General features: G+C 40.5%; 1 protein-coding gene across 2 annotated transcripts in view; it reads right to left on the reverse strand.

Moving 5' to 3' along the window:
• BRINP3 (BMP/retinoic acid inducible neural specific 3) overlaps positions 1 to 25,202 on the reverse strand; it is a 227,529-nt gene that overhangs the window by 19,116 nt on the left and 183,211 nt on the right. For both annotated transcript variants that reach the window (XM_088060433.1, XM_088060432.1), the window contains exon 7: positions 16,902 to 17,124. In XM_088060433.1, the coding sequence (XP_087916559.1) occupies positions 16,902 to 17,124 (223 nt within the window). The remainder of the gene's footprint in view (positions 1 to 16,901; positions 17,125 to 25,202) is intronic.

The following is a 25,202-nucleotide window of genomic DNA, read 5'->3' on the forward strand; positions in this document are numbered from 1 at the left end:
CATGTCACATGGCAGCAATTCTAATTCCAGCTGGGCTTCAGCAGAATTTAGATAGCTGCAAATTTTTATCTTGTAATTAGTGACCAATGAGAGCCATAAGTCAAATACCCTTTTATGCAGAGCTGTTCATAGCTCTATTAATGTATTTCTCCTCTGTATCTATATAACTCCTATACCTCTGACATCTCTCTCACTGTTCAGGTCATCTAGGTGCTTGTGCACAGCTCCCAACATGGATGCACTACCAAGACAGTGTGGGGCACATCTGCAGGCCCAGATGTTCTCCTTAAAACCTTCTTCCCACTCTTGCCATGGCTCTGGGGCTCAGGGAGCAGTGGCAGCCGTGGTGTTCAGGTCACCAGAGCCCAGCCCCAGCCGTGCCCATCACCCTTGCACAGCCCACCTGGGCCACAGGAGCTCAGCAAATACCTCTTCATGCACTCCCATCCTCAGCCAAGTATTTACACTTCTGCCAATTTTTTTATGATGACCCCAATGTCCCCCAAACAGCCTTGCAGCTTTTTATATTCCTCATCTTCCTTGAAGGGTGAATTCCACAGAGGAGGACTGAGTTTCTAGGCAGTGAATTTCCTTTTGTAAGAGCACGGGAGCTGTTAAGACTCCAGTCATCATGTAACTATTCACAAGTGCTATGCTACAATAATCCACTTTTATGGGAGTTTGGAAGATGAATATAAAATAACATAATCCCCAGCTGTGCTGTTATGTGCAAAGCCATCCCATTAATCACACTCAGTTTTACTTTACAGCTTAAAGGTATGCAAAGTGTTGCTGCCATTCAGGTGCCTTAGTACTGGCAGTTGCACACCCTAACTGCATTTTAAAAGCTATCTTCTCAAGAAATTAAGCACTCAATCTTTTTCCTTTCCTCCAGTGGAAATGGTAATTCAGCACCTTCTGATGTCAACAACATATGCAGAGCAGTCAAAAACTCTAGGTGAACAAATGAAACCTCAGCACTGTTACAGCCTCCAGACCTGAATATAACGTGTTAAACACACAAGAAAAACCCAAAAGCAGTTCAACAATTCTGTTTCTTTATGGATTATCTGAACTGATTTAGTATCTGTACTTTTCCATGAGGCTACTGAGTACAAATAAAAGTACATGGTAAACCCACACCATTATGGGTAAAAGAGATTAGATTATTTGGGATTCACAAGCATGAATTCATGCTAGACTGATATTGACAATAAAGACATGAAATTCTTCTTAAGGCCTGGGGGAGCTTGCAAACCTAAGAGTGAAAACAAGTGACATTTACAACTGCTCACTTCTTTTGTGGAGCTGAAAGCACTGGTGGGATGGTTGGATTTGAATTGTGAACAAGCAACTGAGTTTAGGTCTAAAATAAGGGATATTAATTAGATTAGGCTTTAGGAAAAAACTCTTCCCTGTGAGGGTGGGGAGGCCCTGGTACGGAGTGCCCAGAGAAGCTGTGGCTGCCCCTGGATGTCTGGAAGTGGCCAAGGCCAGGCTGGATGGGGCTTGGAGCACCTGGAAGGTGTCCCTGCCCAGGGAAGGGGTGGCACTGGATGAATTTTAAGGTCTCTTCCAACCCAAACCATTCCATGATTCCATGATTCTATTGGAATTCTGAACTTGTCAGGAAGAGAGGAAAACTAACTGGCTACTACTCTTCATCTGATAGCTGGAAACCAAATTTTTCTAGAGAGTTGGAAATCTAATTTTCTATCATCAAGGCAATCAATACCTCAGATCAGACCCTTGGATATGATGTGAAACAGCCTTTTTTTCCAAAGTGTGGGAAGTTCTGTGACTCAGAGGAATCAATCAGATATATGCCCTAAAATGAAGTTTCTCAGAGAGTGAAAGCAGAAACTACAAGTCAGGGCAGTTTTATAAGATTCCTGAGGATGGATTTGAGAAGCCATTTATATACATATATATTTTTTTATTATTATTTTTATTTTTATCTTTTTAAGAGGCAAACTTCTGCACACCTTAACTTGTATGCTCAAGAACTTTTTACTTGTAGATATTGAAGGAAAACCGTATACTTCTGTTAAAGAAAGAGTTCTGCAAGTGTTCTTTTATCATAGGTTAACATGAATATGATTTTTTGTGTGCAGTGTTGTATATTTTATATCAGTTATTGGGGATTATGATCTGCAAAGGAATTTCTGGTTGTATTTACTATTAGGGTTAGATATTTAAACCAGGAACTGGGTACAAATTTTGTGAATTTCATGGACACAGGATATCAGTTCTATTTCACTGTCACTGTCACACACACGGTAACAGCATAGTGAATGCTCTTGTAAACTTCAAAGGTGACATAGGTTAAATAAGTATTTTGTAAAATAAATTTGAAAGTTCGGGTGAGATGTGTGATCCCATAGATTTTGAGCCTTGCAATGTCATGGATTTCACAAATGCATGGCACCATTCATCTGAATTTGTCTATAGAGCTCTATAACCAGATGACTGTCTGCTATTCAGCCAAAAAAGAAGAAACAGGCTCTGGAGTCATTATTAGCCAAGATTCACAGGTGCCTCGTGTAGAAACCCTCTTTATAAAGCTTCACTGCTCTGTGTCAGGACACTAATCCCTATTCAGTGCAGAGAAACTCTGCCTTTCACAGACAGAGGGTCTATTTTTGTCTTTGAAGTTAATCCAACTCTAAGTTGCAGCAACACTTGGAAACCCAGATGCAGAAATTCTGTATAGACTTCCTTTTAAATATTCATGGCTGGAAACCTGTTTCTCTACTGCTATCATTCGAAGCTGAGGATTCTGGCTTTTATGGACTTTTGCTCATCTCTTAATCCACAAGTAAAATGTTTTCTCTTCCCCGCAGTTGATGTTAGATCCAAATGTGGATATATATAGAGGAGTAGTCAGAATATGCAGCAGATGGTCAGCAGAAGAAATAAAAAATCACTTAGTGACCAACAACCTCATACCAGTGGCAAGACTCATTAAACCATGGGCTGGACTCAGCAAGACAGAAACTGCTGCTCAAGGGTTTTGCGAGGTATCGGGGGCTAAATTGATGAAACAGAAAGTCTGCATGCTGGCCTGGGATTTGCTACATTGGTCTCTGCTCAGAACTTATTTAACTGAAATTTTGTCAAGGAAGGCTGGGCCAGCCTCGTCAGCAGCTCAGCTTTCCATTTCCCAGTGCCTTGCTCCCATCTTGGACACATTTGCCAACTGTCTCGTTTATATTTATACTCTATCTTAGCCATCACTCCAGGAATGATCCAACCCAGTAGTGCTTGCTGCAGATAATGCACTGATGGAGCAATCTACACAGATGGCAAGCTATCAGCTTACATTAAAAAAATCATCAGTTATTGTTCCTAATTTTTTCCAAAATTAAGGCAGCTTTGTTCAAAAATCTGTGGAAAAATATATGTGCAGTTTCAAGGACATGATGCCTTTGGACTCTTCTAAGGCAAATTAAAGAATTGTGTAGGATTTCATCTTAACAAGCAGTGTCTTAAATTTGTAAGATTTAAAAAAAACCACAACAAATTAATAAAAGTTGAAGGTAATGATCCTGATTTTGGCTCCTATTGGAAATATCACATTAAAATAAGGAATGAAAATATAATGAACTAAGTCTAACCCATGTTGATAGAGATTTCTAATTGCTTTTTGAAAGGAAATGCATTTCAAAAAGTTAAATTCATTCCAAATTTCTTTTTTAACACAAAGAGATATTTGCATAATTTCAATTAATGCAACAAATGCTGATATTTGCTGTACTTTTATAATCCTGTTACTTCTATGTAACAGGAGAGGTTTGAAGGCATATTGAAGTTTTTTCTGTCATATGGATAGGGCAAGAACTAATTATCTAAGAATCTGAATGACTAAAAAGCCATGTAAGAAAATAATAAAAAAATCTAAAACTTTGGGATTTTTTTATAACAAAAACCTGGAGAAAATAAATTTTGTGGTAAATATGGTGACAGCTTCACAATGGGAAAAAAAAAACCTTGTCTTTCTGTAGAGGTTGTAATTACATTTATAATTTCTTGAGTTTTAAGCAAATAGATTCATTGCAAAGCAAGCAAAGTGAAGGTGATTATGGGTAGAATTCAGAGAAGGCTTTAGTTTGGTTTGGGTCTTCTTACTTTAATATCTCAACAATTGAGGTAAGTCAGTTATTACAGATAATAGAAAATTAGCAAGTGTCACCTTTTGTCTGGACTGCCATTGGTTCTGCTCCTTGCAATGGGTAAGTCCTTTATTTTATACTCACCATCACCTATCGCTTCAAAGATCAGTTTCTAGAAGCCTGATAATATTCTGAGCAGGATCAAATCCTTACAAATTAATTGGAATTAATGACTTCTGCAGCTGTGCTTTGTCATCTGCTACATGAGGTGAATTTTGTACTGGTCTGTGCTTATCCATTTTAAACTATTACACTAATTGTATCTTGTTAATGTGTCCCAGAGTCCAAAAGAGGGGTAAACAGACTCTATGTTCTGAATCAGCATTGCCTAGCTGGGATAGATCATATGAGATCTCAGGATGTGATTTCCATGAGTTCCTCATATGAATTCTGATGCCTTTCTGTGGAAAAAAAACCCTTCCTGCCATTTCCTGCAGAGGTGTGGGTTGAAGCCATGGGACACAGATGCTTTGGACATTTGATTTTCTCTTTGTCATTGGTCATTATGCAGCTGTAGAATAAGGAGACAACTGTTTAATTCCAAAACATTGGTCAGGATATAATGTGGAGGAAGGAAACTTGACAGCAAGGCAATCTTGTTTTCATTTCAAAGGTTGCTTTAAGGCCCTGATCTCCTTCACTTGTTGGTGCAATAAAATTCATTTGCATCCTCTCAGCCTGAAGCTTTTCTGTTTCCTGCCTAAAAATGACTCTAAAATTAAGGTTCTTTTTAGAAGAATATTACTGATAACACAGTACTTTGTGTTCATTTTCTGAAGTATATCTGTGGCACTTCTCCAAAAGAATAAAAACATGGGAAATTTGCATCAGTGTAGGTCTTTGCCTTTGGTACAGTAACAAAGGACAGGAAGGACGGAGCTGGAAGGTGCTTGGAGCAGCCTGTTCTGGTGGAAGGTGTCCTCTACCCATGGCAGGACATGGAACTGGATGAGCTTTAAGGTCCCTTCCCACCCAAACAACCCAGGACTGAAGGATTCCAGTTTGTTTCTGTCAGAGCCTGGGGCTACACTGAGTTTGTAAAACACCCGTCAGGGACATAAATGTTCTGGCAACACAGAACATGAGGTGACTCCCTCAACAGCAAGGCTTTCCCTGGGTGACACCTCTGCACACAGCACATGTCACACCACAGCCAGCAGAGAATAAAACAACACTGACTTTATTGTTCATCATGGACTCGCTTTCACCCTCCCAGCTGCAATCTCTCCCACGGAAAGGTGACATTTGTTGGCAAGACAGTGCAAGCCTGGACCTGCTGCTGATTTCTGTCCCTCTAGGAGCACAGAGGGCTGGATGCTCCTGGGCTGTCTGCCTGGCACCTCTCTGGAGGGATAAATTCGTTCCAAAACTGGAAAAAGCAGGAAGGGAGAAGGACAAGGGGAGGGGGCAAAGGCACTCGTGTCATACCCCTGCTGACAGCAGAGATGTTGATATTGCTCCTTGGGGTAAATCAATGTACATTGTCTTTACCAATCTGGATATAGCCACACACGTGAGATACCAGTAATGAATTATTAATTTGAAAATTTTAATTTTTCAGAGGCTTCTTTATGTTTCTAAAAAAAAAATAGCTACTCTAATATATAATTTTCTAATGTTTTTGTTCATAAATCACACTTGAAAGTATACAAAGTAATTATGCACAAACTGAATTCTTATCTAACAGCTCAATTTTAGAAAAATCTAATTTTCCTTATACTTTACTCTTCAACTTCTTTTTATCCATTTATTTTGCTCTTGTCAAGAGCATGGGAGAATAAAGAGAGTATATTACACCAAAAATTAACAAAATTCCAATTTATAGAAGATGTCATAGACTGTAAATAAGAAAGTGTTATTAAGTTTTGATAATTATGAAGTTGACATATATAAATTATTTCTTTCTTTGCGTTGCAAATGGAAAAACAGCCTAGTAGGAATCAGTCATATGAAACTTTGAATAAATCTTTTAATGAACTCGTGGAATGGTTTGGATTGGAAAGAACTTTAAACATTATCTGGTTCCATCACCTGCCATGGGCAGGGACACCTTCCACTATCCCAGGGTGCTCCAAAACCTGTCCAACCTGTCCTTGGACACTTCCAGGGATCCAGGGGCAGCCACAGCTTCTCTGGGCACCCTGTGCCAGGGCCTCCCCCACCCTCACAGGGAAAAATTTATTTCTTATATTTAATATTCCTACATACTGGCCAGATAGAGAGCTTGTTCCCAGAAATATGTCTTTTGGAAGTCTGCAACAATGGGTTTGTGCATTCTGCACGTTGGAAGCCAAGGATTGATTTATATATTTATAAGGAATTAAAGGGTAGACACTGCACATTATGAACAAGTCAGATACAGGCTTATGGTGTTTCTCAAAGTATTTTTAGAAGTCAAAGGCTTGAAATTCCCATTATCTGCAATCTTCAAATTTATTCAAAGCAACTATATGTCCTTCTCTAAGATGACCTGAGGCACAACTCTGGAGGTTAAACAATGGTGTTTGATGACCACTGGGGAGCTGGTACCTCTGAGCAATCTCACAAATTCCATATGACTTAACCCAGGTGAGGAATATCAGACACTCACTAGTCTCTCTCCATTTCTATGTCAACGCATGTCTCGCAGTTCTTCTGCTTGTTTCACTGGGACTTTTTTGATTCTGATCATGAAAAGTTAATTTTCAGTGTTGACAGACCTGATGTGAGAAGCAGAGACCTCATGGTCAAAGCGAGGCACTGGAGTGATGAAAGGCTTTGCCTGAAATATGGATATGCCTGGCACTATCCCCCACCCCACAAGTCCAGCCTTCATCTCCCTTTTTCCTCTGCACTTGTGTCAAAGCTTTCTAGTGCTTTGCATTAATACCATCTCCCCACATTTGAGACACCAGAGAAGTGTTTATGTTACAGCAGCTCATGGCAGTCTGGGCTGGGACCCCTCTGTGACAAACACCTGGCTGTCACCATGAAGGGACACAGTGGAAAAAGGGAATGAGGAAGACAGGATCTAGACCAAGCAGTGGGACTGTGCTGGCTGTAGACTGAGGGACTTTGGTGGCTCCACAGAGGATTCCTGAGCACAGAATTACAGAAAAAGTTGAGTTGGGAGGGACCCACAAGGATCATCCAGTCCAACCCCTGTCCCTGCACAGACACCCCAGCAATCCCACCCTGTCCATCCCTGGGAGCATTGTCCAAACACTCCTGGAGCTCTGGCAGCCTTGGGGCCATGTCCATTCCCTGGGGAGCCTGGGCAGTGCCCAGCACCCTCTGGGGGAAGAACCTTTCCCTGATCTCCAGCCTGGCCCTGCCCTGGCACAGCTCCAGCCATTCCCTGGGTCCTGTTCCTGGTCACAGAGAGCAGAAATCTGTGTCTGTCCCTTCCCTCCCATTCAAAAGGAAGCTGTAACTGCAGTGAGGTCTCCCCTCAGTCTCCTCTTCCCCAGGCTGAACAGACCAAGTGCCTTCAGCTGCTCCTCATGCAGCCTCTCCTCGAGGCCCTTCACCATCCTCATGGCTTCCTTTGGACGCTCTACAACAGATTTAGATTTTTTTTATATTGTGTTGATGCTGAAGACAAAGGCCATTTTTATTTAGTTTGTACATGTCTCAGTAACTTATAGATGATAAAAGATATGCCCTTATGGCAGAGTTTAAAACCCCACTGTTCAAATGTGCTATTATACAGGAAATCTGGGAAACACTACAACTTCCTGGAGTTAGGATAGCCTGAAGCCCAGGGTGCTCCAAGATCCAATACCCCCCTCTGGTGTCCTTGCCTGACCTCCAGCTGCATTTGTGGAGGACATGATGCTGAAGGTGGTGGGGCACTGTCCAGAGAGGCTCATGGCCACCCTGACACATGTCACAACTGCAAGGACAGATGGCCACCAGGCCAGGGGCAAACAGGAGCTGCCAAGCCCAGAAATGTGTGCCAGAATCTGTCCACATGTCAAGTAATTATTTTAAAGTGTAGACTTCCAAGCCTTGTGAGTCACCACAGTGCTGGCTCCGAGGCTGTCTCTGCAAGTGATTCATGTGGATAGGTGATTAAGATGTCTTTAAATCTGGCCTGAGGAAAAGTCCTTTACAGCAGTTTGGTCACAGTAAAAGCCAAAAGGGCAAAAGCAAGATCTTCAGTACTGTGCATCTACACTGGGAATTAAATGTGCTGAATACTTTATAGCTGAAATTCTTTAGCAATTTTTCTTAACTCCTGTTTTTCTTTCTTTTTTGTTTTAACACCACATACCTATAAAATGAAATGCTTTTTTAAGCACTTTGTGTTTAATTTTTTTTCAAGTTTTCAGGTTTGTTAGATCAATTGAATTACAAAATTTGCTTGGGAAAAAAGAAAGCTTGGCCATTTGGGTTAGAAACAGATGTTTTGTTAGATGGAAGGGACAGAGGCAATTTGCAGTGGTAGCAAATTAGTGTCAGGAGATGTGAAATAAATCAACACTTTAGAAACTGATTCATGGGGGAGAAGAGGAAGCTGAGCCCAACTTCCCACTTTCTCAGAACTGGACTGCATAGAGGAAATTCATGTTCCAACAGAGTATGTGATTTCTGTTCTTATCACCCTGTCACTCGTAGAAGTGAGCCCACAAGAAAGTCACTCTCCTTGAACAGATGATTTCCTTGAGTCATGTTCTGCTGTTGCACTTCTGAGTAGTGACTCCTTTGAAAAGTTGTCTGAATATCCAGCAGTCACAGATAACATGTGGGCAATACAAGTCATATCTGTTATGTCTTTTTAAAGTATAGGCTGTTTGCCATGTGGTCAGTGATTCAGTAATCACATTTCAGTATTGCAAGTCTCAGAACAACAACACTCAACACCCTGCAATATTAAATCAGTATCATATCATATATCATATCTTCAGTACCATTAAATCATATCTCATACTGTATTGGTATAACACCTTTCATGTCAGATGAATCTTACTATGATGATTTTCATTTTTTTAACATCCTGTGACAGAATGTAAACTATGATTGCCAACACACTGCTTTTAGGGGACAGTAGCACTGGTAAGCTGTTTGTAGCTGAAAAGGACAAAACATTGGTGTGGAAATGTGATTTCATTGCACATATGGTGTTTCCAAAGTGGGAGTACTCCTGCCCTGTGACATTAATATAAACTCTCTACTCATTTCACTGTCTGACATGCTGAAATTACTTCTTTCTAATGTTGCTATTCATCAAAAATACCAAAAGCGGAGTAGAGCAGCAGCTGGAAAAATTTTCATGGGTAGCAGGTGGTCAAGAACAGCCTCTATGAATGTGCAATAATGTGCTGCATCGTTAGAACCCCAAATCTCCTTGAGAGGAAAGGTATTTCAAGGACAGGTGCCAAGAGCAGGCTGCCCTGTGTATATACAGCTCCTAAACCACGTGTGAAAACACATCTGTACACAAGAGTTTATCTCTGCTTCTCCTTATTATCAGACCTATTATTTGCAGGGCTCCCGATCATATTTTTATGTATGTCACGTTAGTTTTAAATAACTCCAATCCCCAATCCAATTAAAGGTATCACCTCTAAGCAGATCATTTTATTTCCTTGGAGAACAGACGCAGAGTTAGTATTCGGGTTAATAAAGAAACCACTACCAAACTGACCTTCGTTTTATCTCACACACTTCCATCTTATCACCTTCCTTGTCTGTGGCATGTGACTTTCAGACGTGCACTTGCTGTGCCAGAGCCAATCTAAATTTCCTCTGGACAGGCATTCCTTTGCATTAAAATTTGTAAATCCATTTTTGACTCCCAAATGCAATATCTTAATTGGAGCAGATAAAAATCTTTTCTTATATACTTTTTTTTTAAATATACTAATAATGACAAGACATTTTTCCTGGAACCACTTTTATTTAAAAACATCTCTTTGATCCTTGTCCTCTATTGAAGAAGATGCTCTGAAATCAGACAAAATACTGTTTATTTAGCACCTCATGTTCAGAAGAATCATTTGCATTAGACCCAGCCCATCCAGAGGAACTTTTGCTGTCTTGCACTGCCTTTCTAAAACATAATTTTCCTCTAGACTCACTGCTCACCTTCATTCCAGCAGCCTGTTAAGTGATGGATAATTAGATTTTTTTTTCCCCCTTACATCCAGTGCCACAAATGTTCTTTAAGAAGAAAAGTCTCTGTGTGATGCAGTGAGAAAATTTCATATCTTGAACTCTGTGGCTTCCTTGGTGGAAGACTTTATTCCTTGGTAATGTAGTGCCCATGAATAAATTACACTTATAGCAAAGCAATCTAAAGTAGCTGATAAACAACTTTGGGATGTAAGGAACTAATCTTGCATTATATCCTCAGGGAATGGGATTAACCTGCACTATCCCCTTTATTTCTTATGTATTTCATTCTAGAGAGTTCTGAAGGAAACAGGTTTCCAGGCCTCAGTGTTATGATGAACTGTGTTTACAGATGCTGTAAAAGTCATCTCTTTTAAATCTGTTTTTCTGCCTATGGACAGAAGGGAAGACTAAGACACAAATTCCCTTCTCTGAAGTGTTTTTAGAGTATTCAGACATTGTTGTGCTTCTAGGGCATGTGGATATTCTGCTAGGTGAAATTCAAACGTAAGTGAGAAACAAGAAAATGCAAATTTATGGCGCTTCCTTCCTTCATAGATGCCCGTGGTGCATTCTGTGGAAAATTCCAGAAAAAAAAAATAAACTGGTTTTAAAAAGTAGAATTCCTTCTGAAACTCTTCTGTTTGATGTAGCTATTCACTGCCTCTAGTGATTAACTCCTTCTAAGTCTACATTAGCTTTGGAGTATGCCTCTTAAAAAAAATAACCTTCATGGAGACAAGGACATGTTTCAAACATAAAGCTAGCAAGAATGACTTTCTTTCCAGAAACAGGGAGTTTTATATTTTATTTTTTTTTAAAGTTATTGAGAATTTTTTTCTGTATTTGTCTTCAGTTTCTAGAATATTCAGTTACCAGAATAAGATCCTTTTAAAAAGTGTCTGAACTGTTGGTATAATTATCACCTTCACTGTAAATTATATGGAAATATTAAGCATTCAGTCTTTTCAAAAATTCAGATACTAACATTCTATTCAAAACTCCATGCTTTTGTGTGCACATGCCATACCTTGGTGCTCTAAGATTGAAATTCTTGTTTGTTTGAGGAACAGATCATCTTCATTTGCAGCTTGTTGCACCAGTTTTCCATTTAGTTATTATGCAAAGAAGATGCATTTTTTTTCCCCACTGACTTATTACTGTATTTACATTACATTTCTCCTTTTAATATTTTTGTTTATGTCTTTATTAAATCACAGACTGTGCTGATTAAATTAGACCTTAAATGATGCTTTTTCATTATGAAATAATTTAAAGTGCATACAGATGAGGTTCATACCTACAATAATGTCCTGTACTGAGTGTACTCACTCAAAAGGATGATTAGTGAAGGAACCCATTTGAATGACACAAAAAGAATGAAACTGGCACTTCTGGAGGAAGAAATGAAAGCTTCCCCTCTCTTCCATGTCTTTCACTAGAGGTTGGATATTCTTTGCTGTCCTTCTTGAAAAGTATTTGGGAAAGGGAAGATTCTCCTCCACCAAGACAGTTAATATTTCTTTTATGCTCTCAAGCATGGAGATTCCAGTCTTCTCACTTTGGTTCCATAATTTGGGTGGATGTGAGTGCCAGCACACCCCTAGCTCTGGTTCATATCAGGGGTTTCACTGACAGCAATTCAAGAGTAGCATCAGGTCTTGTCTCCCTGGGATTTTCAGTTTCCCAACACAGCCATCTCATTTGAAATTAAACCTTACTGCTGTGCTCACCAAAACAGAAAGAAAACCCACTTTCCCTCCTTGTAACACAGTGACAGCTGTATAACCACAACTTTGCTTGCTGCTTTGCCTCTTCCTCTTGCCTTATGTGAGCTACAGTGGCCCTGTGCAGAACAACTGATATTTACTAATTCCCTCCCTTATTTTGTCTTTGACAGATGAAGAGGTTCAAAGGAAAAGCTGCAACCTGAAGGTGATGTTAGGGTGAGAGATGGCTCCCAGATGCCCACCTCCAGTGCAGGGGTGAATCAGCAGGCTCACCCTAAGCCTGTGAGGAATCTTGCCCTCACCAAGTAAGTAGGACTCACTTTCTGACCTCATTTGAGGAAGATGCTGCTGGAATCTAGAGTTTGGACTAAATGACTAGTTTAGTCCTTTTCTTAGGGTGGATGCACTTCCCAACAAATCCCCTCCAGAGATTAACCACTGCTCCTCACAGCTCATGGTCCTAACCCAGAAATGCACGTGATGAGCCCAGGGCACACACGTTTTACAGCTCAGCTTGGTTCCTACAAACCAAATGTGCTGCTCTCCTTGAGCTGTTCAATCATCCTCCCACCTGTATTTTACACCACCTGCTGATTCCTGAAAAGCAAAAGGTATTGTGCCATCTCTCAACCACATCCCTGCACAAAAGCTGCAGCAGGAGCTGGCCTTTGCTGCATGCAGTGGACTCTGCCCAAGGAAACACAAGAATACTCCATGTTTTTAAGGCTGATGTGTCAACGCAGTAAGAACAAGCTGGAAATAATCACTTCAGCCTTTTGAAGCAGCAGAGACTCAAATTCATGGAGGCAGAAGCTCACCTGGTAGTACTACTCTGCAAAACACACTTCTTTTTCAGAGTGCATTGTTTTTTAGTTTTGTTTTTCTCTTTAATGCTTGAAATGGAATGTTTTATTAGTCCATCCTTATACGAAACATGGGAGCAGATCATCTACATAGAAATCTCTCTGCAGCTTGTTTGCTTTGAATTTTAGTTGGCATTTTTTGTTGAACTCAAACAACCAGCCTCCAACTGCACTGATTACAGACTGATTGATTAATTCAGGTGAATTTTAAAAGTTACATTCAGCAGTGCCACAGTGGAAATCTAAGGGTGTTTGATGTATCTTGGCATGATCTGACTTTCAGGAAAAGGACCATTTGTCTGTTTCATGTTAATGAAAGCAAGCTTTAAAGCTGGGAAGAACATCTGGAACTTGAAAAGATTTGAAGTGAACAGAATAAAATAAAAATTGCAGTCCTGGGCCCACCCCCACTGTACACAAAAGTGCTGCAGTAAATGGTTCTGACCGTGAGTGCAAACTGAAAGAAAACTATTTGTACTTTATTTTAGCTAAAGAATATAAACTGTGTTCAAAAAGCAGACATGGAAATGTAGCTTCTTTAACCTGCAAGTTAATTGAGTCTTTTTTTTGCTGTGAATAATGTTGTTAGGAGAGGATTCAATGGTATTTTGGTTTCAGGATTAGGAAATTAAAATATTAATGTAATATAGTATTATGATTACTAAGTGGCTTGATCTTCAGGAAATATGAAAGAAGATGCAAGCAATTCTGTGTAACTCATTAATTAACTCCCTTTTAAAACAATCAGGCAACAATTTGTTTCATGTTCAGGAAAGAAATTTTGTGGCCAGAGAAAAGAGATGATTATTTTCAGTAATTAATGATAACCTTGACCGTATGCAGGAGCTCCTTCAGGCGTGACTAAATGATTTCTGGCAGACTGCATAGATAAATCCCTATAAAACTCCAGTCTCATAGAAAGTTTTCATTAACTGCATTAAACATTGAGGACATACCTCCCAGTTTCATGAAGGAGAAAACCCAATCCTCACTCTTGAGATATTACTTTAAAAATCCTTTATACATATATTCTATTGATTAGGGAAATTTGGTGTAAAATTAAACATTAGCAGAGTTTGTTTTACCCACTGCCAACACCATGACCTTTATTAAAAGTTGAAGCATTGCCTCTTTAATCCATATCTAAAGAGACATATGTCCAAAAAAAGCTATTGCAAATAATATTTATATCTTCATTCAAACTAATTTCTCTTTCCATAATAAAATTCACCCAGCAGCAGAGCCCAAACACTAACCTGAAGGAGTTGTTTAGAAAGCCCTGGTAAAGAATTACATTTTTTTCCAGTTCCCCCTTCTTGTTTGTTTGAAGCCTAGACTATCCATGGCACATAAAATCATAGACTGGTTTAGGCTGGAAGGGACCTTAAAGATCACGAAGATGTTTTTTCTGCTTCTATTTCTACCTTCTCTTGAACACAAAAAAAATTGTACTGGGGTTTGGTTCTCTTATTCCCCTCACTGTCTGCTGAAATGTTTGATGTTACAGCCTGAGCAAGGTTTCTCCATGGCATTACTCAGGCACTCGTTCTACACTGACATTCACATACCTGTTGGCAGGTATCAAAAATTCAGTATTTTTTCTGGATTAGGTATAATCTCATGAGGAACATCTGTAAACTATTCTGTCAGCATTCTGTTTTCTTTTTCACTATTGGTCTTTTCACCAGTGATATTCCTTTATCCAATACTTTATCTTGATCTATCAGATTTATTTTTTTTTTAAATGGGCTTGGACATTTCTTTTGACCTTTCCACCTCACTTCTCATTTTAAAGCTCTTCTTATCAGCCATAAAAGCCTGGATGTCAGAAGGCAATTTTCCCAGATGGTCAGATGGAATCCAACCTTTGAAAACTGTCTCTTTTAGCAAGCTTATCCCACTGGCAAAGTATTCCCAAGCCTGTTTTAACACTGATATTTGAGTCATCTGTTGCTCATCACTACATCATACGCCCTATCTCCCTCTGTACTGGCAAGAAAAAAATTCAGAGTAGTCACTAAAATGAGATATAATTAATTCAAAAGTAAGTGATGGTATTTCTAAGTTTGAGATACACTGCAAAATCAAACTGCTATGAAAGTTTGGTGCAACTCCCTGTAAAACAGACAGACTCATTGCTAGTAACATTTTCTGTCACAGAATCATGGAATTCCTTCAGGTTGGAAGGGATCTCAAGGATCATTTGATCTGGCCTTTTTGGCAAAAGCATGGTCTTGAAAAGATGGCCCAGCACCCTGTCCAGCTGCATCTTAAAACTGTCCAGCACTGGGGAGTTCATTGTTTTCCCGCAGAGATTATTCCAGTGACTGACTGTTCTCATTTTTAAACATTTTCCTCTTGTGTCCACTTGGAATCTCTGCAGCAGCACCTTGTACCTATTTCCTCTCGTCTTTTCCAAGTGACTCCTTGTAAAAAGGGAGTCTCCATCTTCTTTTTGTCCCCCTTTAAACACTGGTATGTGGAAATAAGGTCTATCCTCAGCCTGCTTTTCTCACAGCCAGGCAAAAACAAGTCTCTCAGCCTTTCCTAATGGGACAGCTTCCTGTCCCAGAATCATCCTTGTGGGCCCTGTCTGGACCTTTCCCTGTCCACATCTTTTTGGCACAGTGCCACAACTTTATATTGAAAAATAAATCATGAATTTGCAAGTTCTTCATTGAAATGAAAAATCCTTTATGTAACATGAAAGCTGTGTTTTGATCAATCCTTGCAACTTTACATATCTCACCTCATCTTTATCACTGCCCTTATCTACAGCAACCAAACGTTCCTCCAAAGCCCTAGGGAGGTTATTTTGGAAGACCTGATTATTTTAAATTATTTGAAATCTATTATATTCAGTTTTGGTGGGGGAAAAAGTGAGTCTGGACTGTTTATTGTTCTTTAAGAAGCTCTGGGCTCCTGCAGAAGTTGCTCATGGTGAATCATCTCTTTTCACAATGCTCATGGCCAAGACACACCTGAGAGGATACAAGGTTCTGCAGTGATTATATAACCTCTCTTGGCAGAATGTTTTCTAATCATGAAATGACCCCACAGGTGAATTTTTGGTTTCAACTACCAGATCATAGCACAAAGCACAGTATGTAGAAGAAAGATGAAAGCTACAAGCACAGCCTCCTGAAAGAAGGGGGAGGGCCACCGAAAGGCAGAGAGGAATTGATGGTGCTTGAGCTTGCAACAGCAGAGTCGAAAGCAGGGGAGTGTAAAGTATCCCTGGCAGTTCTGGAACACTGAACCTAAACTAGATTTCTTTAAAATCAATGGAGAAACGTGCTAAATGCAGGAGCCACTGGACTATCCCACAATGCTTGTGCTCAGAACAGCAATGTCCTTAAAAGCTCATTCATCTCAGATTTACTGTAGTGTCATTGCGCTAATTTCAACAAAGCAGTTTTCAACCAGCAATCAAGTATACCCACTTTATGCTAATGTAGATTTGATTAGCTGGCTTTCAGGATCTCTCTCTCTGTTTCTGGGAAGGACTGAAACTCTTCTGTTTTCTTTCCTCAGGCATCCTTTCCAATCTAATTCATATTTGACAAACAAGACGAGAAATCAATTGTGTGTAGTATACACTGTATAATGACCCACAAAGTTCCTAAAACAGTTGTGCTTGCTCCAGAGCAGTTATTCAGGATTCTGCACACAATTCTTTGGCACTGTTACACCTGGCCAAGAGCCATGGAAAACATGGCTCTGTAAAACAGAGGCAAACCAAATGGGATGATGAATCTGTGCTGGTGCCACTTCTAAGTTGCCTCCTATCCTGCACAGTCACAAAAAAAATCAGGATTTATTCTGACCTTTCCCATTGTATTTAGGAAAACAGGAATGGAGGAATATTGAAAGCTAGAACTGTTCAACTCCTACAAACACAAGGACTGCACCCCGTGCCTGTACCATTCCCACACCCGTGGCCTTAAGGAGATTTTAGGGCCAAGCTTGGATTTCTCAGGATTTCACAGACTTCCTTACAGCAGCTTGGATTTCCCTGGATTTCACAGAGGGTTCCTTACCTCTGCCTTGGCAGGCGGATGAGTGGCTGTTTGTGGCACCTCTTGCTCAGGCTGAAGAGCTTGTGCACCGTTCTCTGGGCCTTGAGGAAGAGTTGCTTCATGCTGTTCTCCAGCTGCTCGTAGCGGCGCTGGAAATTAGAATCCATTGTCCACAAATGCATCACAGCAGATGTGTTCAGGAAATAATTCATAGGCAGCCTCTTCATAAATAATTTGAATTCATCTAAAAAAAAAAATAAATATAAAATTAATAGTATTTAATTATGCAGCTATGGTTATTCTTGCAGCAGAAATTAAATTCTGATTTGTTTTTTTTTCTTGAACCAATTTTCATAAACTCAATCTTTTGAAATTTTAAAATTGAGCATTTTAACTCAAACTCTTTCAAACCAGAAAGGTGACTACATTTTTATCGGTAATATTAGAATAAAGCCAGCAAAATCCAATATTCATACATTTTTTAATTAATATTAAAGCAAATACAAGCATTGTCCTTATTTCTCAACCTGGATAATATGAGGATTAAATAAGAATCAGACTTTCTCACCTTAAAATCTGGGATCTGAAAGCAAATGTGCCTTTAAAGATCAGTGTTTATTGACTCATCTGAAGAATATCAGAAACTGTCTTAAAATAAGTATATTCAAATACTTAGGACATGCAAATAAATGTGATTTTACAGACCATTTCCCTTATATATATGTTGTTTCACCTGACACAAGCCATTAAATTAGACTTTCATAAGTATTTACAATTAAAATGAAACATTTCAAAGCATTTTATGGTACTTCAAAATTTTATGACACTTCAAAAATGTTCCCATAACTTCTTTTTGGCTCTAAAGCAGCAGAAAGGAGTTCTTCAATCACAAAGTCATTGTTACTGTGAACTTGTTCTGGTAGCTCAGACCACACAATATGATATGTAGACAGAATCTTATTAACTGAGTTTTATTAATCAGGGAGTCTGTTTCTGTAAACAGAATGATTTATAACTTCTGAACCTAAATAAACTTCCATTAAAAGAGCTCCAGATACTGGGGAGGGAAATACGTGAGAATGAGTGGCACACTTGAATGCACATGTTTATCCTTTTTCTTTCTTGTTTTTATATATCAGTATGTTTCCCTGCCTGCCCTTCTGCCTGCTGCTATCCTCCCACCCTTCACAATCCATTTTTTTCTTTCTGCTTGTTCCTGCAACGAAGTCACTCATCCCACAGTTTGGCTTTCACCCTGCCAGATGCTCCTTTTGGATAGTCTACATTTCAGCAGGCTATGTGAAAGCAAAGATCCCACTGCCTGAAGTGGCCTCCCTCTTCAAATGAAAATAATCATAATATTTAACATTAGCATAATTTTAGGTTGCTCATGGAAGAGGCTTGTTTGGGGAAAATGTCCACTCACATCAAAGAATACCCCATTAACATTCTTGTTCATAAGTCTTTTGGTTTAGCTTTAGTTTAGGATTTTTTAACTACATTTTTACACAAAGCAGGTAAAAATATTTTCTTTTCTATGAATGAAGAAAAAAAGATCCTTTGTAAATAAACTGTAGTGGCCCTTGACCACATCCTGAGGGACAAGGGGCAGTGATGGAACACAACAGTCCCATTTCAGCAGAGTATTTTCTGCGGTGGGTGAAGACTCATAACAAAACAAATGGCATTGAAAGGTCTTCTGGAAGATAAAAAATGAAAGCCAAGAGTCAAAGATGATGATTTTATGTTTAACAGAGTGGTTTTAATAATTCCTCTGGGAATGTGTTGCTTATTTTACCTTCATGCCTTCCTCTTTGGGTAGAAATTATTCTCCCCTGGAGGACAGCCCCTGTGCTGCCCTCAGGGCATGTGGGAAAGGAACTGTTTCTTTATCTTACCAACTCTATGCAGCCTTTTATCTTTTGCTTTCTCCTTTCCTTAATTTTGTCTAAATTGGTTTTTAACCTGTGTCCAGCAAGAATGTCCATTCCTGGGTGTACAGCTAACAGTTTGAATTAGTGGGAATACTTAATAAATTCTGCATGACCAGATAAGCATCTCTATGAATCTTAGTGTTGTTTTGGGAAAAACGTTCCATTTTCTCCTTCCCAAGAGATAATTATTCCTTCCTTAGAATTATAGAGTAATTTGGGTCAGAAGGGACATTTATAGCCCAACCCCCACTGTGACAAGAAGACACCCTCCACTGGATTAGGTTGCTCAGAGCCCCATTACCAATCTCTGATTCCTTGTTGGAAATGACATAACTTCCTTTTTATTTTTAAGTAACTTCAGTCATGGGTTTGTTCACCTTTGCCAAGGGGGAGAGGAGCTGGGCTCTGTTGTTGGTTTAATCTTTAAAACACCAAGGCTTTGGGTCTGGCTGAGCAGGGCCTGATAAGTTTCAATAAACAAAAAAAAGCACTTTTGGATATCTGGAATTTTAAAGTTTACATGTTGTGAATCCAGAAGGTATGGAGGAGGTAATCAGACATTACTGCCTGGCAAAGTTGGAGACACCCTCTCTGAGAAAAGAATGCCAAGGGAACCACAGAACTGGACCAAGCGAGTGTGAAAGGCAAAGGGATCAATATCCAATAGAAGATCACACACTAACTAATGAAAATAATTGTGTGGTGTAGAACCAAAGAATTCTTTGCTTTCTATAAATGTATGAATATGTGAAAAGTCTTGTAATGGATATGTGTAATTGGAATGATTTCCAGCACACATCCTGGCCAGAATAAAGGAATGCCTTACTCAGTGGCAGCTCAAAGACCGTGTCAGAGAGTTTTGTTCCTTCCTGAGTTCAGTGACATCCTGACACTGCCCTTCCCAGCCCTCAGTCCCTCCCAGGTCTGCACAGAAGGTATGACAGAAGGTTATGTCTGGCTTGCCTAAAGGAACCACAGTCCCATTAGCTTGGTAAAGCCTTCCAAGTTTAAAGATTTAAAAACATTAAAAATGGTAGTTTAAAAAAAAAAAATAGGGAATAAGGTTAACTGAGCTAATACAAAGTTTGTCCTTTACAAAGCACAGATCTGCAGCTTGTATAAAATCAGGTAAGTTCTACCAGATTTAGAGGACTGAGGGTATATATGTGTATAAATACATACTCTGACACCTGGGGGGAATTAGATCCCAAAGGCACATTCCTGACTTAATTCCTAAGGTCTCTTTTCCCTTCTGTTCCTCTGAGGAACTGGTCTATCCCCTTTAAAGAGCCTCATGAAGGCAGAACAAAGGGAACTCTCTCAGGAGACAATATGCTCAGGCGATGCCTTTTCAGCCCTCATGCTGCTCTAAGCACGTATTTAAGGAACGCTGTCATTTTGCTGTCCTCTGCTCGGTGGCACTAATCTCTTCAGCTAACAACTGCTCCGTGCAGTGTTCAGAAGTGATAAGGAAGGTTCACGCTCCTCAACTTGCAATGCAACAGCATTTCCAATAAGAAAGTGGGTTTTTTTCTCCCTGTAATAAACACCATCTTTGACTACCCTTGTGCCCTGTCTGATCCTGCTAATGAGCTCCAGAATGCAGGTGGAGGAGAGACAGAGATACAATGAGCCTGGTTACATAGTGCCTGCTGCACAAAAAAAATAAAAAAATAGAAAGAAAAAAAAAAGGGAAGATAATGTGCTCATATCTTAAACAGACACATTTCATGATCTGTGAAACTACAACATGAACTCCTAACACTGAGAGATGATTAAACTATTACACTCTAATCAATACATGGTGCCAGCAATTCCTGAGGATTAACAGCCAGTATTACAGTCCCAGGGGCCATAGAAATTGATACTTTAATTCATAAAATCAGAGAATATCCTGAGCTGGGAAGGACCCACAAGGATCATTGAGTCCAACCCCTGGGCCCACCTGGGACAACCCCAAAAACCAGACCATGATTCTTGATACCACATAAAATCTGATTAAAGCACTTCCTCTTTCTTTTCACGTGGGTAGTACATGCAATGCAATTTTATATATTCTTAACTAATTGCAAATAAGGTAAAACATCATATGCAGTGGTGGGTCAAGCAAGTTCATTTTCTGGCTGGTTGTGTCACTTTTCACTTCCCCTTTCTGCCAGGTATATCTTTCTTGTGTCAATAGTGCCTGCAGATGGAAATGGCATCCCATATTTCAGTGGGAAAGAATAAATGAGAAATATCATAATGGGAGCAAACATTATTGCTGAAATCAGATGGATATCAGACATATTTAGGCTGTGAGAAATGCCTAGAGCTGCAGATATGTAATTTGGATCCTCAGTGTTATTTGGTGTCAGAGCAGGGCTCAGTGCTGAGTGCAGTGATTACCACTCTGCAGACAGAGCTGGCAAAGGCCATAAAAATCCAGGAAGCCTCCCCCAATGATTTGACAGTGCTCTGCTACACAGGAAAAAGGTGCCTGCTCCCTGATCCCTCTGCTGTGAATATTTAGATTTTCCCTGGTATTTTGCTAAAAGGCCTGTACAAGTCTGTCCCACCCACACAGCACACTTCTGACTTTGTTTCCACTGAGACTGAGTGGTTTGCAGAACTTCTGCAGGCTGCCAAAATGTCTTGGATTAGCTTGTTTCCTAAGATCCCTTGTGGAGGATCTTCAGAAGCACCTTGGAAGTCAGTGGATTTATTCCTGCTTAGGGATTCAGAGCACCAGGTTATTAAAGGTGCTGCAGGCTGACATCTGACAGCAACGCCGGAAATAAGAAAATACCAAATTTTATCACTGCACTTTCATCTCCTATTTCCTTTAGAACAAACAGAGCAAGTCCACGACTGAGCTTTGAAACTGAAATATTCTTTTAAGTCATATAGGCACTGTTTCACCTGTCAGTGAAACAGAGATTATCTCAGTACTGAGGATGTTGGAGCAATTTCCCCCTCACAGCCCAGACACACTCTGCACAAAGGCAGGGGAGAGCCTGAGCCTCTGCACTCTGGGTAGCAAGAGCAGGGGGATAAAACAGCTCCTTTAAGCCATGGCTTGTGTCTAGGGAGGTCTCAATTATGTGCTTCAGGAGCACCAGAACTCCTAATTCAATATGAAAATTCAAATTTGACATGGATTTCTATCAGAGGAAAGAGAACGCTGTTTCTTTTCCTGCTGGTTCTTGTTATGGCTGAAATCGATGACAACAGACATGTGACAATAATTAAGTGAGGTGAAAATCTACAGTGTAGGAGAACATAAAGCACAGTTTAAAAAGAATCTGCATTTGGTGATATGCTAAGGAAAAAAATTGTTCCATAGCAAAGTAACCCACAAGAAATTTCAGCCAACTTCTCTTAGTCTCCAGAAATGGCAGTTTCTGGGGAGATGACATTCCATCAACCATTGTTCTCTTGCTTAATTTAACGTCAAATTTTCTGATGAGCCATTTTACCTAAAATGAAATAATATAATCTTATGGAAACAAAACCTTTAGCATTGGAAATTACAGCATAGTGCTTCAGTACATATATAATCCTGTCTAATTGTGGATTACATTGTCTACCCAAAATCAATATTAATTTTTTTAAGCAATATTCAAACCCTGAAAAAGCAATTATGTTTTCTGGGCAAAAGCAACCTGACAATAACTGGGAAAATGTAAGAATCTTTTGTTGACTGAAACATACTATTCACAATTTTATATAGTCTATGTATTTTCTAATATTAATAAGGATTTGGATTTTAGAGGTTTTTCTCATTTAACAAAGTTCAGGAAAAATACGTATATAGGAGAAAATCCCTTTTTATATCACATTTTCATGTCAAAATCTACCATTAGAGAGCAATTGTAATGGGCTGTTTTGTCATTTCTCTAAATGAGGCTCCAAGGAAACATTTTTCTCCCTTAAAAAATCTGTACATCTGTCATTCGTATGCACATCCTCTTTTTTAATCAAGTTCTTCAACTTGCTCTAGAGGTATCAAAATTCTGCCATTACAGTCTAGAAGTGAGTAATACCTCATGCAAAAACTGTTCTTTGGCTCTAACAAAATGTTACAGTGGGATGGATTAAGGGAAAGTGACAAAAATCAACTGGTCTTTAACACGTGAGGGTGTGATGATATCACAAGCAGTGATATCGTCTGATGTGCTGGTCCAAGTCAGAGTGCTTCAGACAACTTCAAAATTAGCTCAAGTGAATTCTTGTTCTCCACTGCATTTCCTCTTTTCTCACTCTCATAATGAGAATTGCAAATGATCGCTCCTCTGTACAAAGCACTGCTGCTTTAGGAAGCCAGCTCACTTCTTAAACCAGCGTTCTGGAATCAGATGTTAAGTCAGACTTGGTATTTCTTGGTCAGTCTGTAGTCCAAGGAGAGACGATCTTATGCTTAAAGCATGTCAACTCTGACATCAGGTTAACTTTCTCAGAGCTTGGTCCAGTCAGGATTTGGAAACTGCTGCAATCAAGGTCCAAGTGCCTTCACGGAGAATAAATTTCTCCATATCCCCAGTTTGAATCTCTCATTTCACTTTATGCCTGTGGTCTCTCCCCACACAGAGCCTGGGTCTCTCTTTCCCCTCCTTGCAGACAAGGTGGCTGCTCTGAGTTGGCTGAAGTCTCCATGCCCAAGGCTGACCAACCCCTCCTGGGGCCTCTCCTCTCAGGGCAGCTTCCCCAGCCCCCAGCTCTCCGAGGACATCCCTGACCACACTCCAGGTTGCTGATGTCCTTCCTGTACTGTGGAGCCCCAAGCTGGAGGCAGCATCTGAATGTGGTCTGAAATGTACTGATCTCATCCCCTCCTTGATCTCCTGGTCCCTGTCCTCCTTTGGAGCACCCACAATGTGGCCTTGGTACTGTCAGGCCACTTTGTCCTCTGCCCCAGGAGCCTTCCTGCAGAGCTGCTCCTGGCCAGGCAGACCCAGCCCCAGATGATGCTCTTCCCAGCCAGAGCAGGATTTTATTTTTTTTTGTCTTGTTGAACTTCACCAGATTCCTGTTATCCTGATCCACCAGCTTGTCCAGGTCCCCCTGTATGCCAGCCCTGACCTTGAAGATTTCTGTCTCATTCCTTCAAACCAGCAACATCTACAAACTTGATGAGAGTGCACTTTCTTCAAGTCATTGTTAAAGAAAGTAAAGAGAACAAGTCCTGGGACAGACCCTGGCTGTATCTGGGACAGATCCTGGCAGTATCTGGGATAGACCCTGGCTGTATCTGGGATGGACAGTGCTGCATTGCACTTGCCACCAGTTTTCAGATAGGATGTGTGACCCTCTAACCCTGCACTCTGTCTCCCACAACATTCTGGTACCCAGAGTAAGACACAGTGCTGTGGAGAAGTCCAAACAGATGGGTAAACATCCAGTTGTGTGACCAGATTCAATTTGTAGAGCCTTGCTAAAACTGAAGTAAATGACACCCATTGCTCTCCTCTCATCCATAAACAGTGTTTTATCATGGAGAGAATGAGATGGGCCAGAGATGATTTGTCATCTTCTCCCTCATGTCCCTTGCTCTCCCTTCACCTCCACTGGCTGCCAGATGACCCCCATGCTTCTCTCTCAGTCCCCAGGGTGACAACATAAGATGAAAAGTTTCCCAGATTGAGATAAGAATGGGGAGATCTCACTTACAAATTACAGACATGGGCAAACGTGACTCAGTGTTGGGAGGATCAATATGTTGTCAGTTAAAAATAGAATAGGATAGTGAGGAGAAAAAAAAAAGAAAACATTAAAACCACCTTCACCCCAGCCCTTCCTTCTCCCAGTACTCAATTTCACTCCTACATTCCCAGTTCTTCCACTTCCTTTCCCCCACAACCATTGCAGAGTGATGGAGGAGGGAGGCTGCAGTCAGTCTGTAAGACTTTGTCTCTCACAATCCTTCTTCCTCATGCTGTTCCCCTGCTCCAGAGGTGGGCACAGTCCTACAGTCCTTCACTGGGTCTTTCCCACCAGGTTCAGTCCTCTGAGATCATACTGCTCGAGCCTGGTCCACCACAGGCCACTGGTCCTGCCAGAAAACCTGCTCCTGTTTGGGTTCCTCCTTCCCTCAGGGCATCTCCACCTACAGAGGAGTGAGGTCCCTCACGGAGTGCAGAGTGTTTGCTCCACCACAGACCTCCACAGGCTGCCAGGGGACAACCTGCCTCACCATGGACATCACAGGCTGCAGGTGAACCTCTGCTCCAGCACCTGGAGCACCTCCTGCCCTGCTCCTCCAGAAATCTGGGTGCCAGCAGGGCTATTTCTCTCAACTCTTCTCCCTCCTCTCTCTCACAGCTGCTGTGCAGTGTTTACCCTTTCTCACATATGGTCTCACAGAGGTGCCACCAGTGTCACTGACAGGGCTGGCTTTGGGCAGGGGGAT

Source organism: Pseudopodoces humilis, chromosome 10 (assembly GCF_049639895.1).
Source record: "Pseudopodoces humilis isolate 2021_Gansu_Grassland_sample_001 chromosome 10, ASM4963989v1, whole genome shotgun sequence".
Classification (NCBI taxonomy): Eukaryota; Metazoa; Chordata; class Aves; order Passeriformes; family Paridae; genus Pseudopodoces; species Pseudopodoces humilis.